The sequence below is a fragment of the Caenorhabditis remanei genome, chromosome X, assembly GCF_010183535.1.
Source record: "Caenorhabditis remanei strain PX506 chromosome X, whole genome shotgun sequence".
Lineage (NCBI taxonomy): Eukaryota > Metazoa > Nematoda > Chromadorea > Rhabditida > Rhabditidae > Caenorhabditis > Caenorhabditis remanei.
The window spans coordinates 14700655-14719947 of record NC_071333.1 but is presented as its reverse complement, the minus strand read 5'-3'; the positions used below and the strand labels follow the sequence as shown (position 1 = coordinate 14719947).

Here is a 19293-nt window from a genome sequence, read left to right as displayed (position 1 = left end):
CGTTTCTTCCCCACGAGTTCAGACAATTTCATTAATTTCCCTCCATGTTGTTGCACATCAAAAATTGTTTCCTCATAGTTTTCTCCGTTTTTTTTATTCTCATCAAAACGTATTCCGTTTGAAGCGGTCTCCATAATTTCTATCATTCGCCCTGCAGATGAGAGAATATTCTCTTTCCAAGATAATTGCGCTTCCTCCAAGTCTCGATTCACTGAAAATTTCCCGCTGTTTCCGTCTTTGTCGGAGCTATCTGCGATCATAAATATTGCTGTTCGAAGAAAAAAAAACGTAGACTTTCGAACGTGATATTCAAGAATTTATTTTATATTCCTTGCGTCGCATTCTCTTGTTTCATAATCCACTCGCATCACTTGTTGCGTGATCTTCTTAATCTGGCTCTAATCATTTTGTCGAATTTTCGTCAAACAACGAGAAAGAATGATGCTGTGGTCTGGCTGAGTCCAACAATTCAGAAACAAACAACCCTTAAAAACCAGAAACATCTTCAAAATCTTCATAGAAATCTGGGAGGTCCCAGAAATCAGGAAGTAGAATGTCTTACTTTCATACCAGACATCCTCCGAAAATTAGACTCTTTGTGGATGTGACGAAAGCTTTACTTCCACCTTCCACCCTCGCATAATTAATGACCTACGCTTTCTTGAAAGTTCTTCGATCTCACATCCCTTTAATTTTTCATAATATCCTTTTACGCGTCTTTTTTTCTTGACAGAGATCATAATCATCATCATCATCACAGTAATTGAGTAGTTTCTTTTGTCAGATGGGATATTTTTTCATCAGAAATTTCATATAGCTTTTCCCACCTCTTTTCAGTTATTCTCAAATCCAAAAGTACAAGCTTTGGAAGTTGCTCGAATATATCATCAATTAGGCTATGCTGATGAGACCAATCCGACCGATCCTTCAAAAACTACAAATTTCCGAATTCTTTTCATCCCCGAATTAGTTTCGTCATGAACCCCACCCCATCTTTTCATATGAATATATATTATTTTCTTCCAAATACAAAAGGATTGCGTATAATCTCATTGACACTTCTTAAAAAACACATTGACAGACAAAAAACAGAGAACACTCCTCCTCGTAGCTATTTTCTAGTCCTAGAATTTGTTTCCAACATGGGTTAAAAGGTTAGGGTATCAAATGACGCAAATTTAAAGAAAAAAGGGAAGATTGCTCATTGGTGTTTCACACCATCCGCTTTACTGCAATTTGTTTCTAAATATTTATTTTCTTTGCGCTATTTTGTTTACACGTCTTTTCCAGTGAGAGAAATCTTTTTCAACCTTTTGACCCCAGAACCCGTCTATAAATCTTATTAAATAGTCATGAGTCAGAAGAGGCTTTTCATAAAAAAATCTTCTTTGGATGTTCCTTTGTGTTCATAGGTGAAGATATTAAAAATAAGAAAAGCACATCAGAAAATTGTTCAAGAACTCAGATTAATATCTTTTATATCGAAACTTCCTCATACTCAGGGAAGTGACAATATGTTGCGTGACTGAAACTCATATTTTTTGTAATTAAGTGCATGTTCAAACATAGTTCAAATGATATAATGAAAGTTGTTCTATTTAATACATAGAACACTTTTCAAACATTGTTTATGGTGATGTCAAATATATAAAAATTATTTTAGTGAAATCTATTTTGAAAATTGTCTAAGGTTTCTTTATTTTGATTTTGCTTGTGTTATCGTTATCCTACCATCGGATCAATTAGCTTTGTCAAAGAGAATGAAAGGTTTTCTGCTGGTGCAAATCATTTCTAAAGTATCTTTGTACACTATTAAAGATAAAATTTTCTTAGCTATTCCAATTGACCCCTTCAAAGTTTGCTCCCGGCTCAGTTGCTCACAAAAAAGACTAGATGACAATTTACGAGGCGACATATCTGTCGGCTCGCCTCAAATGGTAATATGGAGCACATTGAATATTTCGCATTATTTATAGCTAGAATTGCTCATAATTTTTCTTTGGATTGTTTTGGCTTTTGTTCGCCCGTCTTCGTTCATTATTCGCGTCAGCATATTCTGTTCTTCTTTTGTTTAAAAAAAGAAAGAAAAAAAAGAACCGATGGTGTTTGGGAGTAATCGAAAGAAAAAGGGTGTTGTTACTCACTGATTTGGTTTTACACCCACATTTGGTAACGAACTTTGTTCTAAAGTAAAAGAATTTAGGAACTGGTTTTCACATTGAATTTCAAAAAGTGCACCGTAGAACATCCAAACGAAGCAAATTCACGACACTAGTAGAACAGTCATGTTCCGTTTTCAATCACTGTCTAACACGTTGAAAAAAGAAAGACTTTATATTTATTCTTATCACAATTCTAGTCATCCCCTCCCTTTCATACACTCCTCTATATACTGCTGCTCTTAGGAAGCGAGTTTGGTACAGCAATAAATAACAATATCTCTCAACGCCAAAAACCAAGAAACTTTAAGTATCGTTTGAAGAAAAAAGTGAAGCACGAGATATTCTAAAACTCTTTGATTATACCGCCCGTTGTTACATTGAGTGTAGAAGTGTAAAGAACATCAAAGAGCCGGTCGTTGATTAATTGACCTACGATTTTATCGAAACTTTTTTGAGAGAAGGTGTGAGTATAAATGATAATTGGAAACGAGTCGTAATCTACTTTTTTTGTGTTTTGGTTGAATACTACACCTTTCAGTGATATTCCTACTCCTGGCCAACCTTACTACATGTTGACATGCACTTCCGAACTTTGATTGACAATAGAATGTTGCTAGATTCTCAGGATGATTGTTTTCTGCAGAAATGTCCAACTCGTTTCGTTATAATTTGAGTACTCCGTGCAGTTGTGCAACTTTCGTCCAAATCGAGAAGTCAAAAATAAGCAAAAACTAACTGTGTCGTTCTCTAACAATAGAATCAAGTTCGAAACGTTTCCTGTCTTTTCTTGGTGTTTGGTCCTCCTTTCTTCCCTTGTTTAGAATGAAGCAAGCGTATCTCAAGTTACAAAATTGTTCACTTTGCACTTCCGAATGACCAACCATCTTGGCACATATTCTGTTTTTCTCTCTCTTATTCTCGCAAGAGTTCACACTAATTAATTATTTGTAGTGGGAGTAAGAGAAAAGGTAAGAGACTAATCTCCGATGGTTTTTAGTTTAGTTTTTTTTCTTTTACCCATTTGTTATGACCACTTCTAAAAATCGCTCTAATTTCTGCTCTCTCACGAATGAATGGAGGAACCCCGCCAAGGGACTCATAAACCGCAATCTTAGAGAATCCGGGTTCTCATGTGGGTCCCTCGGACCCTTTTCTAGAAAGCCTGGACTCAATGCCACGTCATAATGAATCTCGTGTCTTTCTTTTCACATCCGCTCATTCATATTACATTAAACTTGTTAGGCATTCAACGCCTTGGCCTCAGTTTCACATTCTCAAGTCTGTAATTCTGGAAAACATGAAGGAAACATATGCGAGTATTTCTTATTCTCTTTGTGCTATCTACCCTTCATTTTTTTAATCTGGGTACAAAAATTATATTATTTTCTTTATTCCAAAGTTAGCTGTTTTTAGTTTTGTCAAGGAGTGATATTGAAAATATGTAACTGTTCTCCACCCACTGAAATTTATTTCTTTGTAATTTTCATCTGTTCTTCAACGGTGTCATAACCACAACGCGTGTCGTGTCAGAAAAAATTGGATAACAGGTGCCTTATATCATGATTCCTCTTACCCAGACCCCTCTCTTGTTATTATTCCATTATTTTCAGCACTTACCATGAGAGCCTCCTATTTTCAGCATGTGGATCGCCGCCATTTCCTTTTACATTTGCCTTCGAAACCAATTTGAAATTTGCCTGTTTTTAAGTCGTTTAGTTTTTTCTCCCGTTTTTCTCCCAAGTTCTTAGAACAGTGGAAGAGATTTGGTTTCGGTTTCAGTCTCAGTTTACCGAGACTATAAAACTAAATGGAATTTAAAGAATGAAAAAAAAACAAATAAGTCGACGAGGAAGTTCCTCTGGAGCAAAACACATTCGAACTCATTTTCATTGCAATACCAATTAGATTTTTGTTCGAGTGTCCTTTCGGAATGCCAAGTGCAAAAGACACTTTGTATTATTGGTCTGCGTCAGAAATCAGAACTATGTCCCTCCGTCACATTCAAAAAGAATATTTCGATTAATAACCATTTTATTCCCCACTACACCACACCACCATATAAGAAAACACAGTTATATTCAAAATTCAGAAAATTACCAAATTTCAACCATGTCACCACATTGTTTTTCATGCAAATGACTAGTTCCTAGCATTGTCAATAAATATGTAATATCATATTCTGATGTAGGAAAGAAATTCTGAAAATTGAGAAATTTCTTTCTTATTCTAGCTTCTGGACATATTTTTGGTCAGGAAGAGGTGTTCGTTTCGAAAATATTTCGGAATATCGAGGTGATTCCAGTTTTTCAAGATTTCGTTCCGGGAATAACTTGAAGGAGGTAAACATGTTTCAACAGTGTAGAATTTATAAACTGGAATATTTTATCTGACGGCAAGCGTAGATCAAAATACGAACACTTTCCAAAGTCAACCCTAAGGTTAGGACTCCAAACACAAACTTTATCTCTCCAGTTCCAGAACATTTCCAGCATTCTATTCAATCTTCAAAAGTGGCCCTTCAGTTTATTCTTGGTTCTAGAAAACAACTGAAATTTGTCAAGCTCCGCCCCACTTCTCCTTTTTTTGGTTTTGGAGAAAGGGGAGCAGGAAAGAAAAGGATTTGCGCTGGTCTGTCACGCCTCTGCCTTTGAAAATACAAATCAGCGTTTCTGTCCTGATTCAGTCGTTTTTCTTTTCTGGTTTTGCTTTTTTGAATGGGATTTGATAAAAATTGATATCATATCTTCTGATGTGAAGTAGGAATTTCAAATTTACCTTTTTTACCAAACCTGTTTATTTTCTCTCTCAACAAATTCTTCGAACGAGGACCACAAGAAATAAAAAAAGTAATCTAGGAATGAAATAATTATTTTTTTCCTAATTATTTTCAAGTTGTCCTCTGATTCTATTCTGCTGTATGTACTTTTGCAATCCGACCCAGATGTAGTTCTTTTTTGTTTGTGAACCCCAGTGTTCAGAGTAAGGAGTCATTGAGAAGTATACCTCAAAGGGTTTTCATTATTCCGAAGAGAAAAACTCTTGAAACTTTGAACTTGATCTATTTTCTTCTGCTTCTCCATTATTTTATCCCTCCCTTCTCATTTCTTTCTTTTAAAAGTGTTTTGCAAAATAAATACATGTGTGTGTCAATTCCACTGAACTCTTTTGAATTGGATACGTTTCGAATTCTCAAAAACATGATTTCTTGCAGAATTGCTATGCAAAAGGAGACATGCTCAACCATACGGTAGTTATGCGTGAGTGTGAATGTCTTCATGAGCCAATTGAAGGCTACGCGGGAATCGCCAACTTGGTTAGTTCATTTTTTTCGTCATTTTTCATTGTTTTGAAATTTCGATCATACTTAGATATTTCAATCTTTGTACAAATAGAATTCATTTTAATGGGATAGATATTCCACATCAATTCCAGTAAAAAACATGTCAAGAAAACTTCCAAGTTCAAATGAACTCTCTAACATTTTCATTATTATAAATCTCTTACACATTTTTTTCTGTTCTTTGTTATATAGTATGCTCAAGGACCCCCTTGTGAGTGAGCCTCAGTTCATTAGTCCAATTGATATCACGCCAGAAGGTTCAAGATTCTCTTGAGTCAGCACCACACTGGAATCTTCTGCAGTTTGAATACAAAGAACAAGAAAAAAATATCTAGAAAATTCTATGTGTAACCAAATTGTCTGCCCTGGGCAGTTCAAAAGGTGACTTCTCGGAAGTTCGAAATTCGCTCTTTTCAGTTGCTCATTGTTGTCTCGCTCCCGTTAATTTCATTCGTCGGAGTCGTCCTCAACTTCTTCAACATCTTCATCTTTTGTGAACAAAAGAACACCGCCGCCAAGTATTTGACGGCACTCTCATGCAGTGACGTAGGTGAGGAAGAAAGATTAACAGGCAAAACTGGGAAATGAGTAATGAGTACTCGTTCCCTCCCAGATTAGTCCAGAAAAAGTAAAAGTCCGATTTTCAATTGTCATATTTCAGGAGTATGTATGGCAGGGATCTTCGTCATTTGCTCCGACTCGCTCAGAGCTCACTCATTCGTCATTGACCAAGTCTTTGTGTTCCTGCTCCCTAAAATCATCCCGTTAGGCCTTTTCTTTCAAGTTAGTTTTTTGGGAACACTTTCTTTTTCCCTACGGCCAAAAAAGAAAATGATAGTTAGCAGTCCATACACACTCTGAGAGGGGGAAGAGTTATAGGGCCCTTGATAACCAAACATTCTGCAAAAAAGGAAAATGATTGATGATGACAATACAAACTAGCAGTGTGAAGGGTTACATGATTTCTATAACTTTTCAAGATTTCCACACAGGGTTCGAAACACAAGTGGACACTTGAAAGAAACTATTCTCGGTTTTCGTGGGATTCTGAACTTCAGGGAAAGTTAGATATATGCTATGCAAAACAAATTATATCAAAAAGTGGTGGAATACCCAGAAAAGCAAAGATCTATTACAAAAATTGTGCGAATCCAGTTTTTGTAGTTTGGATAACTTCTGACTCATTTATTTTGCAGAATAAAAACGGGGGCTGTATTTTAGTGCATTTTAGAAATTTGATCACATTTCTCCTTTTTTACAGATGCTCAGTGTCTACATCACAGTACTGGCGGCATTTGACTGCTTCTATTCTGTTTACTGGTATGCTTACTTAAACTAACGCCCTTTTTCACGCAAGTTTGTTTTCAGTGGTACAAAATGTGAACCTAAACGAAGCACATGGGCTCCTAGAGTGTTAGCACTTGTTGTTATTTCAGTAGCCGCATATAATATTGTGCAGTTTGGAGATCTGCAGGTACTGATAACCTGTCTGAAGAATTCCATGTCAAAATTATTCTATTTCAGGCTATTGAATGCCTCCACCCAGATAATTACACATTGTTCGAACTATGCCCAACTGAAATGCGAATCAGTGAGACTTATGTGATTGTGTATAAGTAAGAAATAGAATTCATTAAGGCCCCTCTTCCTAATGAATAATTTTGCAGAGGATATCTTTATGCTCTTTCAATGGCATTCCTTCCATTTGTGCTATTAACTTTTTTGACCGTCTCCATTATTGTGATGCTTCGTCGAAAAAACGATACAATGGACAAAGCAGAAAAACAAGGTGAGTGTTCTCATTAGTACATTCTTATTCTAAGAAAAAACCTGGCATAGAATCGAAAACTCGATCCGCATTCACTGAAAAAAAACCCGCGGAGTGTTATTTCCCAATCCTAACTGAATTATGTATCTTCATAGAGTTTTCATGTGTTTGCGCTTATATGAGAATGTTTTTTTGAACATCTAAAGGACCAGTGAATGTGGAAACAGAAATAAGTGGTAGTGAGACTCAACAAATAAACATTGAAGGAGGAATACGTCTGGAGGGTTAGTGTCTTTAAGATTTATGCGACAGACTTTGTTTTTACAATAAAACAGAACATGCTATTCTAAAAATTCGAAAATAGAGAACGCTCGTAAAGCGTAAAACCCTCAGGGAGCAATTATTTTGATTTTTGAACTAAAAGATCAAAAAAATATTTTCAGATTGCGAAGATGATGGTGGCAATAATCCAGTTGTCCTTCTTCTGGTTGTCCTATTGTTTCTCTGCTGCAATCTGACATCACTTCTAGTAAACGTCTTCGAAATGCTCAAGTTGTACGTTGAAAACAAAGGATTTGACTTCAAAAAACGGATTATTTCTTTTCAGTAAAATGGCATTTGAAGCAGAAGCAGTGCTCATCGATATCGGAAACTTTTTGGTCGTTATCAATGCAACTGCCAACTTTTTTGTCTACATGGGCTCGTCAGAAGAGTTTCGGGGAGCATTTTATGATCGAGTTCGGAAGTTATGGAGACCAAAATCTACACGTCTTCCCTTGCTTCATGACCACAGAATTCGTTTGTTCAATAGGAACCCGGTGGCGAGTAGTATTTGAACCCAATGACTGTAGCAACAGTAGTAAACACCGGTAACAATGTTTAAACCCGATTTTCCTTTTCTGCCTTTTCCTTGAAGTACTTTTTTGAAACATTTGATCTTCATTACATTTACGTGTCAATTTTTCAATTGGGTAACTTTTGTGTATTTCTTTTTTTGAATGAAAGAATGAAATAAATAACTGTGGTATCACAAATCAAACAATTAGTTGACAAAAAGTGAATCACAGCAAAAGAAAAACCAGACCAGTATCAAACAGAAACAAAGCTGTCGCAAGAAAAGATATAATAAAAGTGTTAGCTGCTGATGAGTGGGAAGCGTAAGAAAATAAACCGGTTTTTGTGGTATCACAACAATTGTTAGGGTTGCCAGGTAGTTCAAAATAATGACTATACAATTTAAAGAGACATAATCAACAATAAATATAATTTTGAATAAAACAAAGAAAAATGGTTGGTATATAATGTACAAAAAGATTAGTAGGATCTGATAGATCCCAGACCAGTCCACTGATCAGGAACAACTGGAAAATATGAGTCGATTGCCTCCGAGAAACGTGCACAATACATTTCCGGACTGAGAATAGTTGGGAGGTGGGCTCCAGGAATGGCTACAATTTTTACCCATGATTCGAGTTTCTGAAACAAATAATTGTATCACTTTTTGATATTCCAAATGTTTTCAAGTAGCAGAAACAACTGCACCAACCTTATCCAAAGTATATGTCCTCATGTAGTCGACAATTCCGAGAATCAGTTCACCATTATCGTCGTCGACACCAACGAGCAAAGAGTAGTCCATGATGTATTGAGAGCTCAGGAAATGGCTGTCATTGCTGATCGCTTGATTCATGGCCGCTTTTGAGTGAGGAAGCACGTAAAGTTGTTGGTTCCACAGGTCCTTCACGAAATTCTCATCGAGCAAGACCATTTCCGTTGGACTTTTTCCAGTGGAGGCAAGGCTGGAATAAGGGGTTTTTATAATCTTTGAATTTGTTAAAAACTACAACACTTACCGATTTCGGAGCGATCCTTTAAGGTCCCAAACTTGACTAACATTATGGTTGTAGAATAGGTACTCCATAACCAGAATGTCCACTTTCAACGTTGTCGTTTTACTCTTGTATCCTATTCTGAACACACCGTATACTTTGCATAGTGTTGTCAGTTTGTTCTCTGTTGCAGAAGTTGTCAGGTAGTCAAAATAGTTTGGTGCAAACTTCACAAATGACTGAATCTCAAATCGTGACATCTGCTTAACCACAAAACGATCGTCTTGAGTACGGTAGAAGAATGATCCAGACTTTCCACCTTGCGGTGTCCAGAATGTGCTCTTTGACAATGAACGGATGAATGTTTCCTCTCCTTCAGCAATTAGAAGTTCACGAAGTTTCCGGAATTTTTCGGCGTAGAACATCTGGAAATTTTCATTGTTTTGATGTGAGAAAGAATATGAGAATTGTCTAGACTATTATTTGACCTTTTTGTGGTGGGCTCATATAAAAATTGCACTCAAATCGGAATTTTGAAAACAAAGAAGCACAACAAAAATATCGTCCTATTTGAGAAAGTGAAACAAGATCGCCATTCGAACTTGCAAAAATGCATTTTTGCAGACTTGCAAAAATGCACGGAGTTCAAAATGTCACAATTGTTTCACATAATGTTCTCAAAAGTAGTGTAAAATCCTATGCACGCTGGAGTTTTTTGTCGATAGTTGAAAACATGGTCGAAAATTCAGGATTTCAAATTTTTGTACTGAGAACTGGGGCGACTGGGTTGGTGAAATTCTCTCAGATTGCAAATCTGATTGGAACTAAATGAGCACTGCTTACCTTAACATAGTACGACGCAGATTCATCTTCAAATTCCACTTCGAGATGTTGAGGAGATGCCAGATTCTCTCCATCGTCTGCCGTTGCATCCTTGATAGAGGAGTTTGCAGAGTCCACTGAAACAGTGTCCGCCTGTTCGGGAATCTTGTTGTAGTCGACTGCAGAAAGAGCATATGCAATGATACTTCCAATATCGGGCTTGTAGTTTCCTCGTGCGTCTTGAATGTCACGAACGACAACTCCAAGACGGGGTTGCAGTTTTAGTGAAAGATGAAGATGCAATGGGAATGGATTCTCAAGTTTTTGAAGAGTGGCAATCTCTTGAATATCATCTGGTGACTTCTTTGGATACTTGATCGTCGCGCAGTTCTCATTCCACAGCGATATCAAATTGTAGGTGACCTCTCGAACTTTCATGAATGTTCCGTCGACTTCTCTATATAACCTGTCGTTGGATCGAATCAGTTCTTCCTCTCCATTGAAAATTGTCTTGGCAAACATCCGACTCTCACTTGCAAGGGCCATTGTATTACGAATAGCTCCTGCTAATTTGACAACAATCGGAGTAATTTGCACTTCTTCATCAAGATCCGCTAGTTGTTTGTTGGTATCCTCGCAGGCTTGAAGTGCAAGTGTTGCGATTCTGCTGACATCATCACCAAGCTCCTTTCTGCTTATCTTTTGCACTTTGACGTTGCAAATGATTGGAGAGAAGACAACACTGTATGGTCGGATCTAAAATAACAAATTTTCTGGCTGCGTTTCTCTTAAAACTTACAGCTATCACTTTGAAAGTTGTAACCAGGTTCTCCATGGCAAAAAAGTATAATTTCTCATGGAAGAAGCAGTGATTACACTGATTTTGCGAGTTCGACGGGTAGATGGTGTCCGTTGTAAAACAAGAGTTTCCGATGTACTCGAGGAATTTTGCAAATGAAAGGTGCCATATCGCTTTGTCGAATTTTACCATCTGAGAAGAGCAGTTGCATCTAAAATGATATATTTGTTTTCTGTCTTTATGTTAATTACTCACTTTCCACAATGTCTCCAAGTCATAATAGTCTTCTGATCGGCTTCCAGGGAGTTGTCTGTTTCGCTCACACTTTGAGTAGAGATCTCAACACAAACTCTTCCATACACCAATTTCCTCGAGTGATCCAACATTGGCACTTCACAATTGGACGAAGGACATTCATAACTTCGATTGAAGCAGTATTTAACGAGAAACTCTCCAAGTGTCATGTCGTGATCTTTGTAATACTGCATACTCACTACCCATGGTCGGACACAAAAGTATGGTGCATTGGGTGACCTCCGGGAAAAAGATCCAAAAAGCACAGCGAGCGTCTGATGAACTCGTGGATCCAACACGTCTTTCGCACGGAACGTTTGCTTCTCAGTCTCATCAATTTTCCGGTGTTGAACGATTTGTTTTGTTCTCCTGCGGAAATTGATTCCTCCGAACAGTCGGAATGACTTTGCCAAGCCAGGCAAAACTGCTCCCCGATTGCATTGAGCCATTGCATGACGTAGTCCAACTACCAGCTTTTCTTTTTTCTGCACAGGAGGCAGGTCTTCTTCATATCCTTCCTTGATGAGCTCAACATCTCCAGGCTTCAGAAGTTTGTACAGTGGTTGCTTGAAGTAGGCAATGAGAGGACATTCTCTGGAAATTTTTCAAATTAAAGGTTGAAATTATAACTTTGATTCAATTTTTGTCCGGTCAAAAGAATATCGTGGGTTCTGTTGTATTTCTGTTTCATTGTGTCCGCAGAGTGCACATGGTGTGTTTGCGGACATTTTGTTTTTGCTTTTAAGATTGAAATCATATTCTCACCTTCCGATAGCAGTTTCAAGGAATGGTGGCTCGAATTCGATGACTGGAGAGCTCGACAGCATTGCCGAATAAAGATTCTGTTCGAACTCCGTCTGAAAATCCAACTGTTTTCATTTTCCAACGAACCATTTTTACCTTTTCGCCTTGTGAATACACAATAGCTCGTCGTTTCTCACAAACGATGCAATCAGATTGTCTTCTTGCAATCGTTGTGTTGAAAGCGTTGAGATAAGACTGCTCCAGCTGATTTGAGTATACAATGGTCACCAAAAACTGAACCACTCTTTTCACTGCCTCCAACTCCTTCATATCATCTCCATGGAGGAGAATCGTACACCCAACATCTTTCTCACAATCTCCAAAGACCATCAACGACTTTATCCTTCCATCCTCTTGGTGCAAATTTCTCTGCTCAAACTCCGGAATGCAACCAAGGTTCTGTTCAACGAGTTGAGCGTCAGAATTGGAGACAATATCGGCTCCGGTGGCTCTTGAAACTCTTTGCAGAATACTCATTTTGACATTTACTGCTACTTTGATTCCTTTAGCGTTTAGAAGTTGAGCAGCGATGCGAGAGACACCTCCTTCCACGAGAATCAGAGATGCCCGTTTAGTTGCAATTCGGTCGATCTGCAGAATTTGTTTATAGATTCATTTTGTGGAGTTGCTAGTTTATGCACTTCCTGTGCACCACTATTTTCCAATATTCTCTCTTACCTGTTTCTCCAGAAACTTTTCCTCTTGCACAATGATTGGCTCGATGGATGACAACTTATTTGACACTCTTTCGTATTCAATCGATCCACTGACTATCATTACTGACTCTGTAGTCTTTGTTGTACTATCTTCTTCTTCTGAGTTACCGTATAGCAAACTTTTACTACACGCTACACCCCAGATAATCTCCGCATCCGCTTGAACTTCTCTAGTGCAAACTTTCTTGACATGAACATAGTCTGACAAGTTCATTGAATCACCAGCCGGCACGTTGACCTCCACATTTTGCACAACTTCCTGCACAGTCTTGAGTATCACCTCTCGCCACATATCTTCCCTGATAAACTCTCGTTTCAGCACTTCGTCGAGGATTCGTTCAGTATTTTGGCGGAAAAACTCTTCCAAGTTGTCTCGTTGCTCTTCTTTGGCTGCATTCATGACGGATTCATCGAGTGACAGAGAGGGAAATGTAATTTTCCTGTCACCAGCTGCAGGTGTCGTTGGTTCTTCTGGTCGGGCTTCTTTCAAGTCAGTGAAATCGTTGGTGATAGCACCAGCGAGATTTGCATATGCGAAGACGTCGGCGGAATCGGAGATCTAGAGAAAAAAAGCATTGGAACTGTTTGGTAAGCCATATCATACCTCATTATTAATGACACCATCCATTCCAGGATTCAGGGTTCTGAACCAATCCGGACCCGACTCTTCTTCCTCAGTGATCACTGGATGTGAATGATTACTGGTTAGCATTACTGAGTTGGATGCACATAGGTCAGCGACCGAAAGAATCGTTGGTATTCCTGGTCCACTATTAGTGTGGCACAGAGAGCTTCGACGGCTTCCGATTTGAGGCGCTGAGTTGACATCCGATGGGATCATTGATTCTGATGGACATGTGGACCAGATGGCTCCTACAACAACGAGTCTGATTGAGATTTTAGGAAAAGTGATTAGAAATCACAAATAAAACCATACTTACGGGTCGAAATAGGCCGCCACGGACAACGTAACTCGCTTGAAACGCAATGTTATGAGCTGAAGAATACACCAAAATGTAGATCTCGGCGTGTTCTATGTCAGACACCTACTACAAGGCTGATGACTTGTCGTTAATGTACCGCGGGACGAGTTAGAATGGCAGCTTTGGCATTTTTTGAGACTTTTTCCGGCCCGCGGTACGTTAACGACTAGCCATCCAGGCCGTAGAAGGCCACTGGCAGAGAACTTGCCGAAATCAAAATGTCGGTATATTTTTCAGCTTAATATTGCGCTTCAAGCGATTTACGTGCTGGCCCATGTCGGCCCGTTTTGATCCGGTTCGCAATTATAAATTAAACTGATCCAACATATCAATTTTTTCAGAATACCCACCGTTTGATACCGTCTTGACTGTATCTGAGTTCTTGTGAACACTATTTTTATCGAAGCTAATCTTGCGTCCATTCACTGGTGTCTGGCTACGAGTCCCCAACGTCGGTGTGTGTTTCCCGTCTTCCGCCAATCGTTGAACCTTCCGTGCACAATAATCGCAGAGTCGAAGTTCTCCCATGTATCCCAACGCGGCACCGTCAATGTGACTGCTGCAACACTTTGCACAGAATATTTGACCGCACAGTCGGCAGTGATGACGTCGACGGAAAGTTGTGAAACGCTCTTCACACATGTAACACTCTCTTCCGGTTGAGTCAGGCATCCAGTATTGTTCTAAAATGGTAGTTATTGACGTCAGAAGATGAAATATGCGGAAAACTCACTGAAATTGCTGTCGTTGTAGTCTTTCAGCTTGGGGTTTACTTTTGATTTCAATAAACCTGTGAACTTGTCACTCAACGATCGCTGGAAGCCATTCTCCTCGGAACTGTGAGAGTCTAAAGTAAAAATTTAGGATTTTTTATCGATTTTTTTGAAAAATACCTTCAGACACAGTCCGTCCGAGATTTTCCCTATCGTCCGATGGACTCGGCGACTCATTTGTTTGCGGTGTTCCATCGTTGCGGAAAATTTGACCAATGAAATTGGAAAAATAGCCACCTGAAACAGCTATTTCTACTCATTAGCAGAAATGTTTGAAACAAAAAATAACTTACCCGCAGCGGGAACTATTTCTTCTTCTTCGGGTGGCGTGTCGAGCTTTTCGAAGAACTGCAACTCATTAGGTTCCGCCATTACCCTGCAATAAAGTTTATTAGTGAATAAACGTCGTGAATATAAGAAATCGAAGTGGAAAATAAGACAAAATACTAGCATCTAAATATAAATTGAACGGAGGAAAATGAGGACATCCGTGTGTAAAACACAAGGGAGAGTGAAAGATCAAACCATCAAAACAGGCGAATCGCGGAGAAAACATTTTCCATTTTCTCGGAGAGTGAGCGCGCCGGGTGAGGAGGGTTGTCTCATTAGAGCGCGCTTGCACACACTTAAATGCCCTCGACGGCTGCGCTAAGAATCGTTGTTTTTCTCGTAATGAGTGAGCAAACGTAAGATTAATTTCTTAATTTGCATTAAAAAAAAGAGAAAAAAAAGAGAAAAAAAGAGAAAAACCACAAAACGTTATAATTGCGTTGCAAAAGCAAAAAATGTTTTATTGAATAAACTATTCTCGTTTTTTCTCTTTTTTGTTTCGATGCCAACTCCGTTCAAAAAGCGGTCGTGAACTATGAGAAGAAATCAAAAATCGGAGAGAAAGAAGCAAAATGGCACATAGGCCTGGGTCTCGACTAATTGAAGGAAACCAAATAAGAAAACTCGACGACATCGCAAGACGCTCACCAGGACATGCTACGGTAGATGCGCAATGTCCCTAAGGACGGTGTGGTGTGTTATCTGGACCATTGTTTGCAATAAAATAAGTTTTTTCTTGAGTGTATATTATTAAACACAGTTAAAAGAAATATTTCGAAGAAAAGATTTTGCTTTTACTCGTAATATGTGATTATCCGGCTGTTTTGGAATTTTTACTGATGCCCGATCAACGAGATGTATGTTCTGATTTTCTTCCACTTTTTCTGAACCAATGTTTTGTCAGATAATAGTGAAAACATGAGAGACTAAATAGTTTTTTGAAAAATTAAACTATTTTTGTTTTTATGAGCCAGGTGCTCGAACAGTTACTTACGAAGATATCAACAGAAAAGCTTTGGTAATTTTGATGAAAATTTAATAAATTAATAATAACGAGGTAACTATTATAACATGAAAACAAGAACACACAAACTTGTTCATTGTAGTTGTTTCCTTTGAGCTGAACAAACGGAACATATTTTTTCATATTGTCTCATGCTCTGCACCACAAAGTAAAAGCCGCTCATTATTGTTTTATTGTAAGTCGGAAATTCTTTCTATCATTGATCAATCTGAAATTACAAAAACCTTCGCGGTCACTATTTCCATCTTCCCATTCACATGTTCCTAATGTGATATGAAATCAATTTTTTTTGCTCCTTTGATCCCACTGACCCTTCCTTCCCAATCTTGTCAACCAGTGGTCTTTGGACATCAAAAAAGCATGAGCCCCCACAAAAAGTTTGAAACGCCGCCTGCCCCCAAGTGAATTCTCTCAATATTTATCTTTTCCGGCACCGACACCCCCTCTAGAGGGACCATCCCCTACTCATTTTTCAAACCGGCCCCCGGCTAGCCGCGCGACCTTACCAAAACTTGTTGCCATTTTCCATTTCCATGTTTTACTCTACAATGTTATGAGTTTTCTCAACGCTTTTAAATTTTAGAATTTCAGTATGAGTATCTCAAAAGAGAGTGACAATGACTCATTACCGTTCGATCGGGTGACCGGACGAGTCCGCGGCTCGGTGAATATGCTTGAAATTGAAAAAAATGTTGAGTGGGTGGAAGTTAGCGGAAGATGGAGTCGTATGTCGGTAAGATCAAACAAAACTCACGTTATCCGCCTTGGAATCCGTTCCTTTTTGTGAATACGTCCTCCATTTTTATTGAAGAACTTCTGATTTGAACTAAATCATCTAACCATAAACAGTCATTAGTGCTTACCTTCTGCAACCACGACAATAGTTGTATTCCAACAAAATCAAATATAGAAATCTGCGGTTTAGTTTGTAAATCATTTGAATCACGGATGTAGGGAAAAAAGAAAACGTGATTTCTTCCTGATTCTTCCTCTGTATTCATTGAAAAAGTGTTTTAACTTGAAACTTTTTAGAGTGAGGAATATAGAGTAAGCCAGTACAAAAAGCGAATGACAAACAAGTGTGTTTGTTCACTGCCCAGTGCTCATTCCATATTCATATTGAACTGATTACAGATTATGGGAACGTCTCTGACACCGGAAATTTTGTCGACTGAAAATCAAGGAGAGAAGGATGAACGAATTATCATTTTTATGATCCCAGGTTAGTTATTGTACTGAAAGAATATGTACTCCTTGTAGTAGTTTCTTTCAAAATCAAAAGTTCAGTTCTTAGCTTTCATTTTTCACATCTGATCATTCTCATGTTGTGTCAGAAGTTGATATTCTCTATTTTCGGAACGCATCGCAACATTCATCCGTGTTTTGTGCACTTGTCTTGTCAAATCCTCACACCCATCAATCATCTAAGTCTCTTTCCATTTTTGTTCTATAGATTTTTTTTTTTAGGAAATCCTGGCAATGACGGCTTCTACACCGACTTCGGAAGACGTTTGATCCGTAACTTGATTGCGCGCGAAGAACGTCTTGGCCACCGACGCGTCCAGTTCCTTTTCTACACTTTGTCACATTTGAATCATGTTCTTCTCCCAGCGGCGTTACGCTGTTCAGATAGTCACAAAGTCAACGGTATGTTGACATTCATCTTTTAAAATGGACCCAAGGGGAAAAGTGATGTTTGATGGAGGACATACGTCCCGGAAGAAGAAAAGACAACTACCACCCCCAAAACTCAACAAGTTGACCGATTAAGTTTTAAATAGAGTTGATGTTTCAGAAAGATTTAATCTCGGCGACCAAATTCAACACAAACTTGACTTTGTAAAAGAGTACTTGCCAAGAGGTAACAGAGTTTACATGTTTGGACATGGAGCTGGTGCATATATGCTGTTGAGCATTCTCCCGTATATCAAAGATGATTTCAACCTGAGAAAAGCAGTATGTTTGTTCCCTACAATCGAGAAGATGACTGAATCTCCTCACGGTATCCGATTGAGAAAAGTTGTTTCTGTAAGATACGAAGGGATTATTGATAAAATTGCTATTCCTATTTCAGACGCTTAGACAAAACGACTGGCTTGCACGTACTCTTTCATTCTGGGTGGATTTGATGCCAGAATCTTTGAAACGTCGTATTATTTCAATGAAATTGAGTTCTGATCAAGTGAGTTTCCCCTACAAACTTCCTTCTTCAATTATTGATTTTTTAGTCTCCAGAACTGGTGGATTCACTTTCCGAACTTCTTCACATGAATGTATTCCGCAACATAGTACACCTATGTAACGACGAACTCGATAAGGTGACAACTTATTCCACTTAATTTCATAACTAATCGGCTTACACTTTTCAGATTGGCACTTTGGATGAAACACTCTTGTTCCATAAGAATCTCATTTATTTCTATTATGGAGCAAATGACGGATGGTGTCCAATTGAGCAAGGACAACAAATGAGTGAACGATTGACTAGAGGACATGTGGTCATTGACAAAGATCACGTCGAACACTCATTTGTTTTCCGTGATGCAGCCACCATGGCTGAAAAAGTTCTTCAATTCATTGTCTGAAATCTTGAATGTTCTCTTTTAAAATTATATTCGATCTCTTTTTGCTGTCTCTCTCCAAGCGCTTTTAATGGCTGTTCCCTCTTTTTTTTTTCATTGCTTCAACTTTTTCTCAATAAAATGCAAGTATGTACATATTTCTCGATGGCAGCTACTCACGTTGCAACTTATCAATGGCCGTTATCAATAATCATTGACCGACACGTTAAACTCAATGAAGACGAAATGGTGAAAATTGGAATGTCTAGTTTAGTGTGCTGGTCGGAGTGGAAAGCGAAATGTGCATCCTGTTTTACGAAGTTGACTTCTCAGGAAAAATAGTGTAGTTTGTTTAAGTGTGAGAGCAATAAAACATTATATTCTTGAAAAGCAAATTTCAGAAATCTAAAAAAAATAAACTTGTTTCGAATTTAAGTTTCTTCTGAATGCATAACTGAAAAAGCAATGCATCCTATCATGTTTGGAAAAAAAGTACTACGAACACATGATCAAGTCTAAATATGTTTATGTGGTATTAGTAATTTCAGTAATGATAGTTGACGAAAATCTTATTTTTCAAGAAATTACTGGAAACGGCTACTGATTTTCTAGATAACAAACAAAGATTTCACTTCAAAGCTTCCTATTTTTCAGAGTTGAGTTATTTCCCGAAAGTTTGACATCAGGGAATACATTGTAGCAGATTAAGTACAGGAAGAAGTTTTTTTTCAGTATAACAAAACAGTTGATGATGATTTTGTTATCATGACCGGCAAAGATGATATGGAGAGGTGAATGTGACTTAATTTCAAAGATTATACAGTTATTTTTTAGAGTTGTTTTTTAGACCTAGGCGTTGGAACAATTGGACGGTTTATTTTTAGCTCAGAACACAAAACGAGAACATTCAACATATCCGAAGGTAAAATAACTTAAGCTTTCTACAGTGTTCTTTCTACTTCCATAAAAATTAACATACCCCATTATAAATGACATTATCAAAGACCGGGAATCGGTAAGAATTACAAAGACAAAATGTTGCAACCACTGGTTTACCGAAAGTATAGTGTTGAGTACTTATGTCACGA

General features: G+C 38.1%; 3 protein-coding genes across 3 annotated transcripts; 2 read left to right on the top strand and 1 right to left on the bottom strand.

Annotated features, from left to right (window-relative positions):
- Window positions 1-5394: 5394 nt before the first annotated feature.
- Window positions 5395-8106, top strand: GCK72_024921 (uncharacterized protein; the record flags this gene model as incomplete). The annotated part of the gene is made up of 9 exons (XM_003099776.2): window positions 5395-5475; window positions 5920-6052; window positions 6164-6285; window positions 6764-6822; window positions 6871-6976; window positions 7027-7118; window positions 7170-7291; window positions 7714-7825; window positions 7878-8106. 9 exons carry the CDS (start codon window positions 5395-5397, stop codon window positions 8104-8106), a joined length of 1056 nt encoding a protein of 351 aa, XP_003099824.2.
- A 478-nt stretch (window positions 8107-8584) lies between these two features.
- GCK72_024920 (uncharacterized protein) lies at window positions 8585-14662 on the bottom strand (the record flags this gene model as incomplete). Its single annotated transcript, XM_053736118.1, has 14 exons — window positions 8585-8746; window positions 8817-9069; window positions 9124-9524; window positions 9943-10677; window positions 10721-10931; window positions 10976-11608; window positions 11780-11871; window positions 11915-12409; window positions 12497-13093; window positions 13139-13407; window positions 13868-14200; window positions 14251-14364; window positions 14411-14527; window positions 14584-14662. 14 exons carry the CDS (start codon window positions 14660-14662, stop codon window positions 8585-8587), a joined length of 4491 nt encoding a protein of 1496 aa, XP_053579684.1.
- A 1574-nt stretch (window positions 14663-16236) lies between these two features.
- On the top strand, window positions 16237-18229 carry GCK72_024919 (uncharacterized protein; the record flags this gene model as incomplete). The annotated part of the gene is made up of 7 exons (XM_003099795.2): window positions 16237-16377; window positions 16779-16866; window positions 17112-17291; window positions 17440-17672; window positions 17719-17826; window positions 17873-17962; window positions 18014-18229. The coding sequence occupies 7 exons, from the start codon at window positions 16237-16239 to the stop codon at window positions 18227-18229; spliced, it is 1056 nt and encodes a 351-aa protein (XP_003099843.2).
- Between the last annotated feature and the right edge of the window lie 1064 nt (window positions 18230-19293).